Source organism: Malaclemys terrapin, chromosome 2 (assembly GCF_027887155.1).
Source record: "Malaclemys terrapin pileata isolate rMalTer1 chromosome 2, rMalTer1.hap1, whole genome shotgun sequence".
NCBI classification, from domain to species: Eukaryota; Metazoa; Chordata; order Testudines; family Emydidae; genus Malaclemys; species Malaclemys terrapin.
This window is the reverse complement of record NC_071506.1, coordinates 2,361,985-2,377,406: the sequence shown is the minus strand read 5'-3', so window position 1 is coordinate 2,377,406 and position 15,422 is coordinate 2,361,985. Positions and strand designations below refer to the sequence as shown.

General features: G+C 56.1%; 2 protein-coding genes across 2 annotated transcripts in view; one reads left to right on the top strand and one right to left on the bottom strand.

The window, feature by feature from the left end:
• Positions 1 to 12,284, top strand: part of DGAT1 (diacylglycerol O-acyltransferase 1) — a 32,651-nt gene extending 20,367 nt beyond the window's left edge. Inside the window, exons 11-17 of the mRNA XM_054018493.1 lie at positions 275 to 316; positions 831 to 875; positions 1,103 to 1,215; positions 2,397 to 2,462; positions 2,822 to 2,909; positions 3,296 to 3,358; positions 3,764 to 12,284. Coding sequence (XP_053874468.1) covers positions 275 to 316; positions 831 to 875; positions 1,103 to 1,215; positions 2,397 to 2,462; positions 2,822 to 2,909; positions 3,296 to 3,358; positions 3,764 to 3,910 — 564 coding nt within the window. The 3' untranslated portion in view covers positions 3,911 to 12,284. The remainder of the gene's footprint in view (positions 1 to 274; positions 317 to 830; positions 876 to 1,102; positions 1,216 to 2,396; positions 2,463 to 2,821; positions 2,910 to 3,295; positions 3,359 to 3,763) is intronic.
• Positions 12,285 to 13,749: 1,465 nt separating this feature from the next.
• LOC128831759 (casein kinase II subunit alpha-like) overlaps positions 13,750 to 15,422 on the bottom strand; it is a 52,041-nt gene continuing 50,368 nt past the window's right edge. The window contains exons 13-14 of the mRNA XM_054018497.1: positions 14,494 to 14,583; positions 13,750 to 14,237 (exon numbers count right to left, since the gene is read on the bottom strand). Coding sequence (XP_053874472.1) covers positions 14,122 to 14,237; positions 14,494 to 14,583 — 206 coding nt within the window. The 3' untranslated portion in view covers positions 13,750 to 14,121. The remainder of the gene's footprint in view (positions 14,238 to 14,493; positions 14,584 to 15,422) is intronic.

Below are 15,422 nucleotides of genomic sequence, written 5' to 3'. Positions count from 1 at the left end.
CAGAGTGAGTAACGAAGTAAGATGTAGGCCCCCGGCGGCGTGTGGGACTTCAGGTGAGCATGCCATGGGGCAGGTTGGGTTTGGCCAAGCAGCTAGAGGGGCTGACCAGGCAATGAATGGGGGACAGGGACAGGCACTGTCTGGTGGATGACTTACCAAGCAGGCAGTGACCGCAGCTGACCGTTTGGGGTGTCCCAGATCCTGGGGTGAGAGGCGGGGTTGGTGCTCTGGGGGAGCAGCCTGACTGTCTAGAGCTAAACTTCTTCTCTTTCAGTGGATGGTCCCCACTATCCAGAACTCGATGAAACCTTTCCGGGTGAGTGACTTGCCCCCCGTAAATATCCGGGCTACAGAGTCCCTCTCCCCAGCTCCAACTCCTGCGAGATCCCTGTTGTGCATCTCTCCTCTCCTGCGGGGCTGTTGGGACGAGCCCATGGCGGGCAGGAGGCGGCCATCTCCCCCTCTGTGGTTCTTGTACATTGGCTGGCCACACCTGGGCTCAGACAGGGCCCCACAAGGGGCGGCTGTGCAGTGGCCCATACAGACTGGGCTTGAAGGCCACTCTCCTGGCCGGTGGCCGGTGCCCTGGCTGACCTGTGGCATGCCCCACGGAGGGTGCGTGCTTCCTTAGCAGCCCCCAGCGCCCACACAGCAAACAGGTCAGCAGGGACCCCATCCCTTCCGGCCAGTCTAGTATCTAAACTGGCCTAGCCACTGAAGGAACAAGGCTGTGGGCGTCAGTATCTGGGAGGGAGTCCTGAAAGCAGCCTTCTCCTCACCCCCCTCACTTGTCCTGACCAGCTGGGACTGACGCTGAGCTCTCCTTTCAGGATATGGACTACTCCCGAATCATAGAGCGCCTCCTGAAGCTGGCTGTGAGTACTGCAGCTAGAATTCACCTCCTACCTCCGGGGCTGGGGACGTGGTGGCCTTCCTGAAACGCTCCCAGCACGGTCTGGCTTGGCAGAACCTGCTATTCGGTCCCCAAGCCTCTCGTGGGCAGCGGCTGGCAGTAATGCCAAGGGGCGGCTGGCTCTGCTCTCCAGCAGAGAATCCCCTGGAATGTGCTTGGTCTGTTCAGTCTGTTCCTTTCTCTGGGCAGGTCCCCAATCACTTGATCTGGCTCATCTTCTTTTACTGGTTCTTCCACTCGTCCCTGAACGTCCTGGCTGAAGTGATGCAGTTTGGCGACCGGGAGTTCTACAGGGACTGGTGGTGAGCAGTGATCCAGTCGGGGGGGCCTGTGAGGAGCTGTCTGGAGGGAAAGGGACAGCTCCCCCAGTGGCCCCAGGCCCATATCAACAACCCTGCCTGGGGGGCCGGGGATCTCCTTGGACTCAACTAGCCATTGTGGCCAGCTGCAGGGGCTGGTGGCACCAGCACCTTGGAGACTCTGGCTACCGTCCTCGTCCCTGATGGGAGGCGTGACTGTTTAAAGCATGTAGCAATGTAGAGAAGCCATGTGGCTTGTCTGTGTAGCCCCTGGGGTGAGGGGTATCTTGAGCCCCCTGAGACTGGGAGGACCCTTACATAGCCCTTCCAGTGCCTTCCTGCTGGGCTGGGAGCTCTCCAAGGAGCATGCGCAGGTGCTGCAGGGAAGGGGAGCTCCTGTACTGGGAGAGACCATCCCGTCTCAATGGTCTGTGCTGAATACCTCAGAAGAAAGTGGAGTGTGGTGTTGGGGGGAAACCACCTCCAGCTGCCTCGTTGTGATGCTGTGCCATTGACCAGTTCCTTCTGAAGCGTGAGGGCTCGGGGGTCTGAGCCTGGCTCCCCAGGGATGGTGGTTGGGTGTCGCTCTCCTCGGAGACCCTGCTAGAGGCCACAGCCCAGTCACAGGAGGGTCAGTCTGACCCCAGCAGAGCACGTCGGCTCTGCCAGGGACTTCCTGCAGTTCCATGCACCCCTGCACGCACTGCAGCCAGAGCTACCTGGGAAACCCAGGCCCAGGGGAGCACTGGACAAACCCTGCGGGTGTTAGTCTGAACTGCAGTTGAAAATCAGGGCTGTACTTCGGGTCCCTCTGCCCCTTCCCCTCTTCCAGCTAAACATGACTGGCCAGCGAGCAGGGGGTGCCCTTCCCTCCAAACTGGCCCAGCCGGATCCCCCGGGGTGGGGCTGCTGTTAAATGCACGTCTCCTCCCAGACCGAAGAGACACAGTCCTGCAAGGTCTGCATAGCTGGGGGCAGAGGGGAGTGGGGGCCTGTGACAACTCACCCACTCGTGCTGCTGGGAAGTCCTGCGTGGCCCTCCAGTGCTGGATGTAGCGACAGTCCCTGCCCTGCTGGCATATGGCCAGAGCGGACTGGCCGTTGGGAGCAGAGGGCTTGTGCTGCTCCCAGGTCTCCTGCGTGCCCAGGGCTGGGATGTTGCTGATGCCGGTTTTCTCCCCCAGGAACTCCGAGTCGGTGACTTACTTCTGGCAGAACTGGAACATACCGGTGCACAAGTGGTGTCTCAGGTACAGCTGAGGGCCTCCCAGCCCAGTCTGTTGGGGGCTCGGTGTGCTGCTCCGCTTGGGGCAGAGTGAGGCCCTGTGAGCTCACAGCTCGGTGGATAAAAGCCAACTAGAGAACACCCTGAGTTGGGACAGATAGCGGCAGGCTCCTGCCGGAGCAGCCGCAGGCCAGCAGCAGGGCTGGTCAGCCCGTGGGGACGCTCCTGGGAAGGGGCAGCTGCGAGAACCTAGTTCCTTGTCCTCACAGGGCTGGGGGACACTCCATCAGCTGCCGCCTAGTTAAACAGCCAGTGCTGCTAACCTGGGCTTTCCTGACTGCTCTGCTCCCTGCCCCCACACTCACTCCTGCTCTTGTGTTCTAGGCACTTCTACAAGCCAATGATCAAGAGGGGGGTCAGCAAATGGACAGCCCAGACCGCAGTGTTCCTGGCATCGGCTTTCTTCCACGAGGTTGGCACCTGGCTTACTCCCTACGTGGGAGGGAGGGGACTCTTGGCACCTCAGTCTGCGTGCTGTCACTGGGAGGAGACTAGGCAAACTCTGCTCAGCGCTGTCCCCAGGGGTCGTGCTTCCAGGGGTCTAGTCTGGGCAGCTGGTTCTAGACTAGAGCACTGCTCTAGTTTGGCATCTCCCGGGCTGACTTGGGTACCCGTCCTGGGGGAAGGGAGGACACTGGGGGTGGACTGTGGTTAGCAGGCTCAACCATCCCTCCCCACCCCTAGCTGTGGGGGGTGGATCCAGGAGGGCGAGCAGCAGCAGCTCCTCTCACCTTCTGGGGGAATGCAGTGGGGCTTGGGGCCATGCCTGGCGCTGATGCAGAATCTTCTCTCTTCCAGTACTTGGTGAGCGTGCCCCTGAAGATGTTCCGGCTGTGGGCATTCATGGGGATGATGGCTCAGGTAAGACCTGGGAGGTAGGAAGGTCACCTGCTTCCTTGGGTTTCTGATCCTTCAAGGGACTTTCCAGTCTAGCATGCTGGAAAACTGCTCGTGCCCATAGCTGGGCCTTCTCCACTGCAGCAAACCACATGGAACCGTAGGGAGATGCCTGCCCTACTCTAAATTGGTCGGCTCAAGGCAGTTGACAATGTCCATGTGTCTTCTGTAGCTGCCTTCTGCAGTGGCTTCTTCCCAGTGTTCTGTGGCACCCACCACTGCCTTTGGGCTCCTGGGCCAGGCAATGGGGCCTGCCTTGGTTATTAAAACATCCCCTCGCATGGTATCTGTGCTCTGTTCTGCCCACGTGGTGCGTGACGGCCTGTCTTTGAGGCTTGGCGTCCAAGCTCTGACTGCTTCTCCCCCCAGATCCCGCTGGCCTGGCTTGTGGGAAGGTTCCTCAGAGGCAACTATGGGAACGCAGCCGTCTGGATCTCCTTGATCATCGGGCAGCCGATCGCCGTCCTGATGTACGTTCATGACTACTACGTGCTCAACTACGAAGGCAGCCAGTGATGCATGTGGACTCCCTGTTCCTCCCTCTCCTGCTGGTGTCAGCAAGGAGCCTGGCCGGGGGTAAGAACCCCCACTTTCTGCTGCTCTCCGAAAGCCTCTGGGACTGACTAGCACCAGCACATGTGCGGAGGGGTCAGTCGAAGGAAGCTGCCTTGTCTTTTTTATATGTGTGTAATCAATGGGGATGAGTATTTTTGTGAATTGAATGTTGGATCAATGCAATATCCTCCAGTGAGAAGCTGGAGAGGAGGAAGGGCCCTCCACGTGCCATGGGACCCTTCTCTCCTGTCACTGGTGTTAATGTTCAGGATCAGGATTCTCGAGAGGGCATTTCCCAGGCTCCTTCAACAGGCCTTGCAGGATGTTCGGGGCTGAGTTTAGGGCCTGCCCAAGGCAGCACCAACCTCTTCTAAGGCCCACTGGAGAGCTGGGCTAGCTGAGCCTTCAGAACGTGCTTCTGCTCCGACTGCCTCTAGGATGTTGCCCCCATCTTGGCAGTCGGAGATGGGCGCCTGGTGCCTCGTCCCTAGGAGCCGGCCAGCAGCAAGGGCTGGGCCTCCATGTAGGGTGTCAAAGCTTTAAGGTGGTGGCTCCTTTTGCCCTGACCAGTGCAGAGAGGCAGCCAGCCGGGAGCTGCCATTTTGAAGGCACTTTAAAAGGACTTTCACTGAAGTCTCAGATTTTGTTCTCGCTCCGTCCCACGTTCAGACACACTGGCTGCCTCCTCTTTGAAAAGCAGTTGTTGCTGAAGGGTCTCTCCCTCAGCCCTGATCCTGCAGCTCTCCAGAGAATCCTTCACAGTACCAGCCTCTCCCTGGGGCGAGCCCCTGGCTGCAGGACCCAGCAGATGGCACTGGGCTCCTCGGGCATGCACCAGTACTTCCTGGTTCAGCCAGGGTGAGCCTGGAGCTGCTGGCTCTTGTGACACTCCCCGTGCAGGGGAGTCTCTGTTCGTGGCCACCCTGCGGTTGCCTCTAGTTTCTGTACTGTGCACGGGCTCCTCTGAGGTCCCGTAGTCCGTCCTCGAGCACTCCAGGTGGCCGCATTGCCCTCCATGGCTGCGCTGCGTGGGGTGGGACGGAGATGGCAGATCCAATCTGGATTTGTGCTGAACGTCCCCTTTGGGGGGGCATGAGCCGTCCATGCAGGGGCCACAGTACTGTGCTACCCCATCTCCAAAAAAAAGTCTGCCCCAGCAACGTCTGACACTTCGTCTGTATCTGCCAAACCGTGAATAAAGCATCTTTTCCAAAACCGTCCCATGGCCTCCTTGCTGGGGTGGGGGGAAGGGAGGCAGTGACCATGTCCCATCCCCTCCATGGAGATGGGCTCTTCTCAGGAAAGGGACCAGTTGCTCATTTCCCCCCTGTAGCAGCAGCTGTCTCCTCTCCACAGAGCTGGGACCAGTGCAGTCACATGGTCATTCTCACTAGTCACAGATGGGCCATGGCAGGGGACTGGTGCAGCTCTGCACCTAGGCCACGTTTTCATTCCATCTAGTAAATGCAACGTCACTTAACCTCTGGATCTGAGCAGCCCCCTAGGTAGGCCCTGCTCCAGTGATGCATTGTCAACACAGCTCAGGTAATGGCTCTCCCGCGCCATCTGCCTGAAGGAAGGGAAAAGACGCACAACCTTGGCAGATGCTGCCAGACCCCATGGCTAAGGCATCCCCTTCAACGGCTTGGGCTGCTGCAATGGCTAAACATCCCAGCCAGCCTGAACTTCCTCCACCACAATGACCAGCATGAGAAATGGTGCTGCTGCCTCGGGCTCGTGAGTAAATGCTTATCCTCCATTCCAGGTCACAGGCCCTGGTTCTCATGGGGAATTCAATCCCCCTGACATCTGCTGGGAGAGCAATACAGCAGTGCACAGACAATCCAGGAAGTTTTTGGAGAGTGTTTGGGGACAACTTCCTGGTACAAGTGCTGGAGGAACCACCTAGGGTCTGTGCTCCTCTTGACCTGCTGCTCACAAAAAGGGAAGAATTGGGAGGGGAAGTACAAGTGGGTGGCAACCTGGGCAGCAGTGACCATGAGATAGTCAAGTTCCAGATCCTCACAAAAGGAAGAAAGGAGAGCAGCAGAATAGGGTCCCTGGACTTCAAAAAGCAGACTTTGACTCCCTCAGAGAACAGATGGGCAGGATCCCTTGGGAGAATAACATGACGGGGGGGGAAGTCCAGGAGAGCTGGCTGTATTTTAAAGAAGCCTTAATGAGGGCATAGGAACAAACCATCCCCATGTGCAGAAAGAATAGCAAAGACAACAGGCAACCAACTTGGCTTAACAGTGAAATCTTTGGTGAGCTTAGATACAACAAGGAAGCTTACACGAAGTGGAAACTTGGACAATGACTAAATATTGCTCAGGCCTGCAGCAGTGAAATCAGGAAGGCCAAAGCACAATTGGAGTTGCAGCTACCAAGGGATGTTAAGAGTAACAAGAAGGGTTTCTAGAGGTATATTAGCACCAAGAAGGCAGCCAGGGACAATCTGGGACCCTTACTCACTGGGGAAGGCAACCTAATGACAGAGGATGTGGAAAAAGCTGAAGTATTCAAGGCAAAAAAAAAAAAGCCTTGGTCTTCACAGACAAGGTCTGCTCCCAAACTGCTGCACTGGGCAACACAATATGGGGAGGTGGTGACCAGCCCTCTGGGGTGACAGACCAGGTTCAGGACTAATTAGAAAAGCTGGATGTGCACAAGTCCATGGGTCCAGATCTAATGCAGCTGAGGGAGTTGGCTGATGTGATTGCAGAGCCATTGACCGTTATCTTTGAAAACTGGTAGCAAGTGAGTGAGGTCCCAGATGATTGGCACTATATTTGCCTTTTTCAATCTTTAAAAAAGGGAAGGAGGAGAATCTGGGGAACTACAGTCTCACTTCAGTCCCTAGAAAAATCATGGAGCAAGTCCTCAAGGAATCAAGTTAGAAACACTTGGGAGAGGAAGATGATCAGGAACAGTCAACATGGATTCACCAAGGGCAAGTCATGCCTGACCAACCTGATTGCCTTCTATGAGGAGAACTGGCTCTGTGGATATGAGGAAAGCAGTGGACATGATATAGCTTGACTTTAGCAAAGCTTTTGAGACGGTCTCCCACAGTATTCTTGCCAGCAAGTTAAAGTATGGATTGGATGAATGGACACTAAAGTGGATAGAAAGCTGGCTAGACTGTCAGGCTCAAGGGGTAGTGATTAACAGCTCAATGGCTAGTTGGCAGCTGGTGTCAAGCAGAGTGCCCCAGGGCTTGGTCCTGGGGCTGGTTTTGTTCAAACATCTCCAATAATCTGGATGAGGGGATGGATTGCACCCTCAGCAAGCTCACAGATGACACAAAACTGAGGGGAGAGGTAGATACTCAAGAGGGTAGGGATAGGGTCCAGAGTGATCTAGACAAATTGGAGGATTGGGCCAAAGGAAATCTGATGAGGTTCGAGTGCAGAGTTCTGCACTTAGGATGGAAGAATCCCATGCACTGCTACAGCCTAGGGACCGAGTGGTTAGGCAGCAGTTCTGCAGAAAAGGACGTAGGGGTTACAGTGAACAAGAAGCTGGATATCAGTCAGCTGTGTGCCCTTCTTCCCAAGAAGAATTATGGCATATTGAGCTGCATTAGCAGGAGCATTGCTAGCAGAGCGAGGGAAGTGATTAGTGCTCTCTATTTGGCAGTGTGAGGCCACAGCTGGAGTATTGCATCCAGTTTTGGGGCCCCCACTACAGAAAGGATGTGGACAAATTAAAGAGAGCCCAGGGGAGGGCAACAGAATGATTAGGGGGTTGGAGCACATGACTTATGAGGAGAGGCTGAGGGAACTGGCATTGTTTAGGTTGCAGAAAAGAGTGAGGGGATTTGATAGCAGCCTTCAACTACCTGAAGGGGGGTTCCAAAGAGGATGGAGCTCGGCTGTTCTCAGTGGTGGCAGATGATGGAACAAGGAGCAATGGTCTCAACTTGCAGTGGGGGAGTTCTAGGTTGGATATTAGGAAACACTATTTCACTAGGAGGGTGGTCAAGTATCAGAGGGGTAGCCATGTTTAGTCTGAATCTGTAAAAAGCAACAGAGGGTCCTGTGGCACCTTTAAGACTAACAGAAGTGGTGGGAGCATAAGCTTTCGTGGGTAAGAACCTCACGTCTTCAGATGCAAGGAGGGTGGTGAAGCACTGGAATGGGTTTCCTAGGGAGGTGATGGAATCTCCATCCTTAAAGGTTTTTAAGGTCAGGCTTGACAAAGCCCTGGCTGGGATGATTTAGTTGGGGATTGGTCCTGCTTTGAGCAGGGGATGGGCCTAGATGACCTCCTGGGGTCTCTTCCAACCCTAATCTCCTGGGGCTTTTAATCTCAGCCATGGAAAGACAAGGCAGGGGTGCCCCACTGAAGGGGAGTAATACTACCCCTTTACCACTTGGTCACAAGGAAAGTAAGTCTGTCTGCCAATCTGCTAGCATTGGAGAGATGAAAACCTCTCTAACCCCAGCAGGTTCCATCTTGGCCCTGTAGTAACTGAAGGGAGGTGGTAGTTTACCACCCCTGTGCACCTTACTTTAGTCATGGAGCTAGGGCCAAACTCCCTTCTAATTATCTAACAAATTGCTGATTTTAACCCTAACCTAACCCAACCCTCTCCCATGAGGGTTAACCTTAACTCCTGCCCATGAACAGAGGGGGGGGCGGAGGTTGCACCCTGCATCGTGGGCCCAAGGCTGGTGCAGCTAAGGAGAGGGTGGTCAGGGCTTCCCAGAGGAAGAGAGACCCTGGCCTGAGGGTACCTGGTCAAGGTAAGGTGCAGAGGGGGGTGGGCTGCAGCCTCTTGTAGTGACCAGGGCTGGCTGCCATTCCTACCCTTCTTGTGGGGGTGGGTGCTGCCTCCCCTGTCTGCAAGCAGGATCAGCTCCAGCTGAAAGAGGGAGGACTGGACCTCCCCCCACCTCCACTACTCCCCTGGCAGAGCCCCAAGGCCCTGCCTGCAGTCAGGGTCCCCAGTAGGGAGCCCAGTCTGAGTGGTGGTAACAAAGGGGGGCAGGGTTAATAGGCCTGCACAAGGGGGCAGGGCAGTGGCTGGCTCTGCACTGATTACTCCCACCCTCTTGGGAAGGGTTTCTAGAGACAGTGACATGAAAGGAGCAGTTGTCAATGACCCCTCTGCAGTGAGGCAGCGCTCCAGGGGGAAGCCTGGACCAGGGACTGACCAGACGGTAGTAGCAGAACAATTAAGCATCACGGCAAGAGGCTCCAGGTGATGCTGGTGCGGATGGGAGCAGAAGGAGCCCTGAGCGTGTCAGGGGAGAGGCAGCTGTCCGCGTCCCTGGCTAGAGGGAACTGGGGTGGGGGGGTGCTCTTCCAGAGCCAGGCCCTGCCCTGCTACACAGCAGTTAGGGAGCCGTAGTGATGTGGGACTTGCTGGCGTAAGGTACGCTGGCCCCACTGTGGCAGCAGGCATGGGAGGGTCGGACCATCCCTGGAGCCCAGGAGGGAGAGCGCTAGGGGCAGAGGAACGCCGGGGCACCAGCTGGAGGAGGGGTGCTCACCCCTCCTGGGCAGGGGAACACAGACCGGCTGCTCTCAAGGGGCAGAGTTCGTGCCTTCCAAACAATGGGGCATAGGCCTGCTGGAGCTGTGCAGCCGCTAAGGGACATCGTCGGCACCTGCCAGCCCCCTGGGAGGGAACCTTAATTGTACGGCAGCAGGAGTTCTCCACTGCCCAACTACCTACGCCGCGCCCACCCCCTGGTCCAGAACAGTCCCCGAGCTGCTACAAACGGCCCTCACCCAGGCAGAGAACTTACCCCTCAGCAAGGAGCCGAGTGCAGGGGAAGGTGTAGTGCCCGACTGTGATTACCTGCCATTTACATAGGTGGCCAGGGCTTGTGGGGGAAGCACTTACATGCTACAGCTACAGCCACTACCTAGTCGTTGCCTTTCCCAGCTAGGGAAGAGAAAGAGCCTGCCTTCTTCCCAGCGCCTGTGGGGCCATGTCAGGAGAGGGGCTATGGGGAGACAGACAGCTTGGGGGGGGTGTCAGATGGGCTAGTGGGGGAGGACAGACTGGGGCAGGGGTTGAATGGGAGTGGAGGCAGGTGCAGGGCCACATGGTGATGGGGGAGGAGATGCAGCGGTACATAGGGTGACTGTGTGGGGGGGGGACAGGGACATGAGGTTGGCTGAGTGGGGGCACAGAGCCACATGGCAATGGGAGGAGTGGTGGTGGAGGGACACATGGGGACAGGGGCAGATGTGCCTGACTGAATGGGAGAGGTTAGGGGTCAGCCCAGGGCCTGCATGGGGGAAGCTCCTTAACAGTCCCTCCCTGCCCTCCCTCCCCCCCCCAAAAAACTATTCCATACTTTGCCCACCCAGACTCAACAACCCTCCAAGTTCACACCCAGCCTCCTTCCCAGCAATGTACTTCCCTCTCCCTCTGCCCCTCCGTTACCCCTGACTCCCCCCTGTCTTTGCACTGCTTCTGGGGGGGTTATGGGAAATACGGTTGGGTACTGTAGTTTAAATGAATTATTACTGAGTTCTGTATTAACATGCTTAGAAAGGAATCTATTTGTCAAAAAACATTTCCTGAATCTTTTGTCGTCTATATTTTGAAATAAATGACCAAAAATAATTGAAACTGGTATGATTATATTGTGTTATTTTGACATAAAATGTGCAGAATTTGAAAATACTGGGTGTAGGATTTTTAGGCACAGAATTCCTCCAGGAGTAACTAATGGAGGAGGCCGGAAATAACTCCATACACCCAGTGGCCTGGGCTTTGGCCCCTTCTCTCCCCGCACAGGGGAGCACAAGGGGAGAATTCCTGAGCAAACAACAACAGGAGTAAAAGAACCCCAGGGCCATTAATACCAAGCCAGAGGAGAGGACAGACCACAGCCTGGGCCCTGTGGGACATTTCAAATCCCAGTGGTCCTGTTGGGTTCTGGCAAGTGGGCAGGCGCAAGCCGGAATAGGAGCTGCAACCTGGCACACTCAAGGTAGGCGTGTGCCAGGGTCTCACCTGTCCCTCTGCGGCATAAGGATCAGGGACAGGGTGAACCGCACCAGATACATGCCTGTGCTCACAGGTCCATGAAGGAGCTGCCAACTAATATCCCTGGCGGGCCGTGGGACCAAGGTGGAATACAGGCTGGCCCCCCCCGGGTTCCTCACCCTCAGTAGACCCTACCACTTAGTGTCCGGGCGGGACACGAGGGTGAGGAAATGGAGAGTATGGAGCACGAGCGTGTACAGCTGTGCCCTTGGCACGGTTTGGAAGTGAACCGGCTGCAGGTCACAGAGCCGGCTCGGGGTTTCAAATCCCGGCGTGAGCAGGTTAGAGACTTCCCCCCCGCCAGGGAAACATGCACAGGCCCCCCCGGCATTTACCCTTCCTTCTGCTGAGCGTTGGGATAGCGCATGCTAACTGTCCCTCTATGGCTGGGGCACCTGCTCTACTGCTGCTCGGGGGGATGGCAAAGAGCCGCAGGGACGATTCGAGGGCTGGAAAACCTGCTTTAGAGTGAGACGACCGAGAAGCTGCATCTCACCCCCGAGAGGATTAAGAGGTGACGAGCACGGCCTACAATGGGGAGATGATTGCTTACAGCACAGGGGGCTTTCACCTGGCAAGCTCAGAACAAGAACCCAGGGGTAGAAAATGAAGTTAAGACAACTTCAGACTGGGAATAAGGTGCAACATTTCCAAATGGAAGGAAAGTAACTATTGGAACAACTGACCTGAGGACACGGAGAATTCACCATCGCTTGGCGTTTCAATCAAGACTGGACATGTCTAAAGAGAATGCTCTCGCTCCACCAAACACGGGCTTGAGGCAGGAATTACTGGGTGAAATGCTATAGCCCGTATACGCAGATCAGACTAGATCACACAATGCACTCAAACTCCATTACTGCCCCTGAAGCTCCATAGGAGGACTTGAGACTATGCCTGCTTGTTTGGACATGGGTGGAGGGGTTTGGGCATCACTGTCACGAACTGGGACTGTTCTTAATGTGGTCTGTGAATGCTGACAGGGGAGTGTGGCTGGATAGTCTGCATTGCGGGATGGGAGACTGACTGAGGGAGAATACCTGAGTGTGTAACATGAGAACCCAGGAAGGGGTTAGAGGCCAGGTGACACTTTTGCCCGGGAGACTGAACAAAGGTTGTGGGAGGGGTCGCTGAAGGCAGAGTTTCAGGAGCTGGCTGGTGGAATGGCTGGGAGGCAGACGGGGCTCTGACCTGCCAAGGGGACTAGGGTGCCCTGGGACCCCAAGATGGACCTAACTGGGGGGGGTCCTGTTGTCTGTGCCTGCAAGACCTGTCTTGGACTGTATTCCTGTCGTCTAAATAAACCTTCTGCTTTACTGGCTGGCTGAGAGTCATGGTGAATCGCAGGAAGCCAGGGGTGCAGGGCCCTGAGTCCCCCCATACTCCGTGACAATCACCAGGACCTCCTCATTGCTGGGAGGGCAACCCGGGCCACCTGCATCAGCTAAAAAATAGCAAAAAGATGGCAGCCTTCCCCTGAACAAATTAAGTCCAAGACAGCAGAGAGTCCTGTGGCATCTTATAGACTAACAGATATTGGAGCATGAGCTTTCGTGGGTGAATCCCCACTTCTTCGTATTCACCCACGAAAGCTTATGCTCCAATACATCTGTCAGTCTATAAGGTGCCACAGGACCCTCTGTTGCTTTTTACAGATCCAGACTAACACGGCTCCCCCTCTGATACTCAAGTCCAAGACATCTACAGTCCTTCCTAGAAGTGCCACGAAACCGTGGCAGTCATCAATTGGAGAAGACAGCACGTGGTAACAGCCTCATCAGGTCTCAATGCTCTGCACCATCACCCCAAAATCTTCCCTGGACAGAGGTCACGGGGGAAGATCCCTCCCTGCCCTGGAAGGCATTATGAACGTATCAGAGTCTGTGAACTGATGAAGGGGCTCTGGTAGAGCTATCCTCACTGAGGAGATTACAAAGTTCCCGGCTGCTGGGAGGGTTCCTGGACCTGAGGCTTTCTGCTCACTATCACTAGTGGCAGAGAGGTCACCTCTGAAAACTCCCAACACTGAGACCTCCGCTGCTCACCAGCGTCTCCAGCCCCAAACTCTGGAACAGCTAACAGAGGAAGGTCCCCTGAGAAGACAGGTGGTTGAAGAAGGCTTCGCTTTAGAGATACCAGAGCGCTCGGCAGCAACAGCTCCCCTCTAGGTGTGCAGCAAGGGAAGAGTTTGCAGGAGCAGGTGTTTCAGATTCGAAAGCCAAAAAGCAGCAAGGCCCTGTCAGTGCTGCAGCCCAGCGCCAGGACACCAGCTGTAACCGACTGCCGACTGGTCCCTGGACCTAGGCTTCCTCCTGTCCTTGGATTCTGAGAGTGTCTACACAGCTGGCCGGGGCTCAGGCTGCAGGGTTGTAAAATTGCTAGGCAGATGTTTGGGTTGGGGCTGGGGCCCGAGCTTTGCGACCTCACAAGGAAGGAGGGACAAACGGGACGATGCCCAGTGCAAACACTACACACACAGTTCCGTCGGCACAGCCTAGAAAGCAGATAAATACTAACCCATCGGTAAGTTCAGCTGGAGGGGAGTGAGCGATGGGACACGCCAGGGGATTCCGGCTCCCTGCCTATGGCAACAGAGGGGAATGAATGATAGCTGGGGGTCAGACAAGGTCCCTCTTCTGGCCTTAAAATGCGAGTTCTCCAGGAGGAGCATTACTATCCTCAACCCTTGCTAGTGGTCACCGCCCGAGACACACTCCCTGCCCAGGATACGCCAAGCCACTCAGAGTCCCTGGCCCCAGACCAAGCCACTGGCCATGCTGTCCTGTTAGGGACATAGAAAATAAATTTTATTATCCATTTTAAATTTCTACATTGTAGTTGCATCACTAACCATGATCCTCATGAGAAGAATGCAGCTAACTCTTCACCCTGACAGACAACAAGATCAGCCTTTGGCCATAGCCAGAGAGTTTGAGATCGTTACCGCACAGAGGGGAAAAAGGGACCTATGTTTTTGCTCTTTTTTCATACTCAACAGAAATACAAATAAAATTCCAGAGAGCCCCCCGGTTCCTGCCTTCTGGAAAGCTGCTGCTCGCAGATGGCAGAGTGGGTCAGCGCTTGGAGGAATAGGGCAGGAGCGTACGAGGCAAGCGCAGCTGTGGCGGGGCTCAAAGCCAGAGGGTGAGAACTGAGTTCAGGGCTGCACTCCAGCTGCAGCAGGAACTGGCGACCCCAGAGTGTTCGGAGAGGAGATGACGGGCGATGCGGCCAAGCTGCCAATGGGCTGGGCTGCAGACATTGAGGTAAGACCTGTGCCAGGGAGAAGGTAGAGAGTCAGGCCAGCAGAGACAGCAAAGGAACAATGGCAGGGAGGGAACCGGCCAGAGGCTGCTCCTCATGGCACCCCCTACCCCACTCTAGAGCGAAGGCCGGATCCCCCAGAATGCCAATCCAGCTCCCTGGAGAGGCAGTCAGGTGGGGGCACAGGAAGGGCAGCCCTGCCCATCTTCCCTGACCGGAGTCATTCCTCCTCAATACCACAGGGCTCCAGAACACAGGACCCTACCTGCCAACATACTGGAGGAGCTGACAGGTGTGTTACTGGCTGACAGTCCAGCTGAGGGGCCCATCCTGGCTGGATCTTTCGCTATGGGATCTGCAAGGGAAAGGGTGACTGAGATGAGCATCCGCACTCACAAGAGACTCCAAACCCACGGAGAGAGCTGGGTGCTTTCGGAGGGTCTCCCTCACCATCCCTGATAGCAGCAGCAATGGAGACCACGCAGCAGGCCAGTGGGGGATGCTGGCAGGTGGCCACAGACAGGGGAGGAACCGCACTCAGGGTCAAAGGTGAAGCTACACCCAAGGTGGGGGAGACAAGTAGGAAATCCGGGAGCTTGAACACAGGACACTCCGCTCCCATAAGAGACGGGGACCGCCAGCTCACTTTGTCAGGCAATGCAGGCAAGCCGCCCCCGGGAACGCTGGATATCAGCAGCCAACAGCAGCAGTGTGCATGGGGCTCGAGACAGGAGGTGACTCACGCCCTGCCCTGGGGAGTTTATCATCTACATCGGACACTGACAACACAGTAGTGTCAGCAAAGGGGAGGGAATCCAGCTCTTGGGGGGCTGGTCTCTCCCCCCAGGGAGCAGCATGTCTAAGCCGCTTTGCTTCCCCCAATTCTGATGGCCAGTCGTTTTACAGGTGCGGTGCCTGGGTAGGAACGGGCAGCGCTCGAGCAGGGGGTGGGGAGAAAGGAAAGTGCAGACGGCTGACCAGGAAGAGAGAAGGGCAGAGGACCAAGAACAGAACCATGGGGTTGCCAGAGGGGCCGAGACGCTGCTCGGCGATAGAGCGGGACCAGGGCGGAGCGGGCTGCAGAGCAGACGTCTGCACCATGGTGAGGTGCGGAAAGGAGGCTGCTGCCCAGACGCTGGTCGTGCTGTGGCCCGAGTGACACTTGTCCAGGAGACCGGGGAGGTCCCAGCAGTG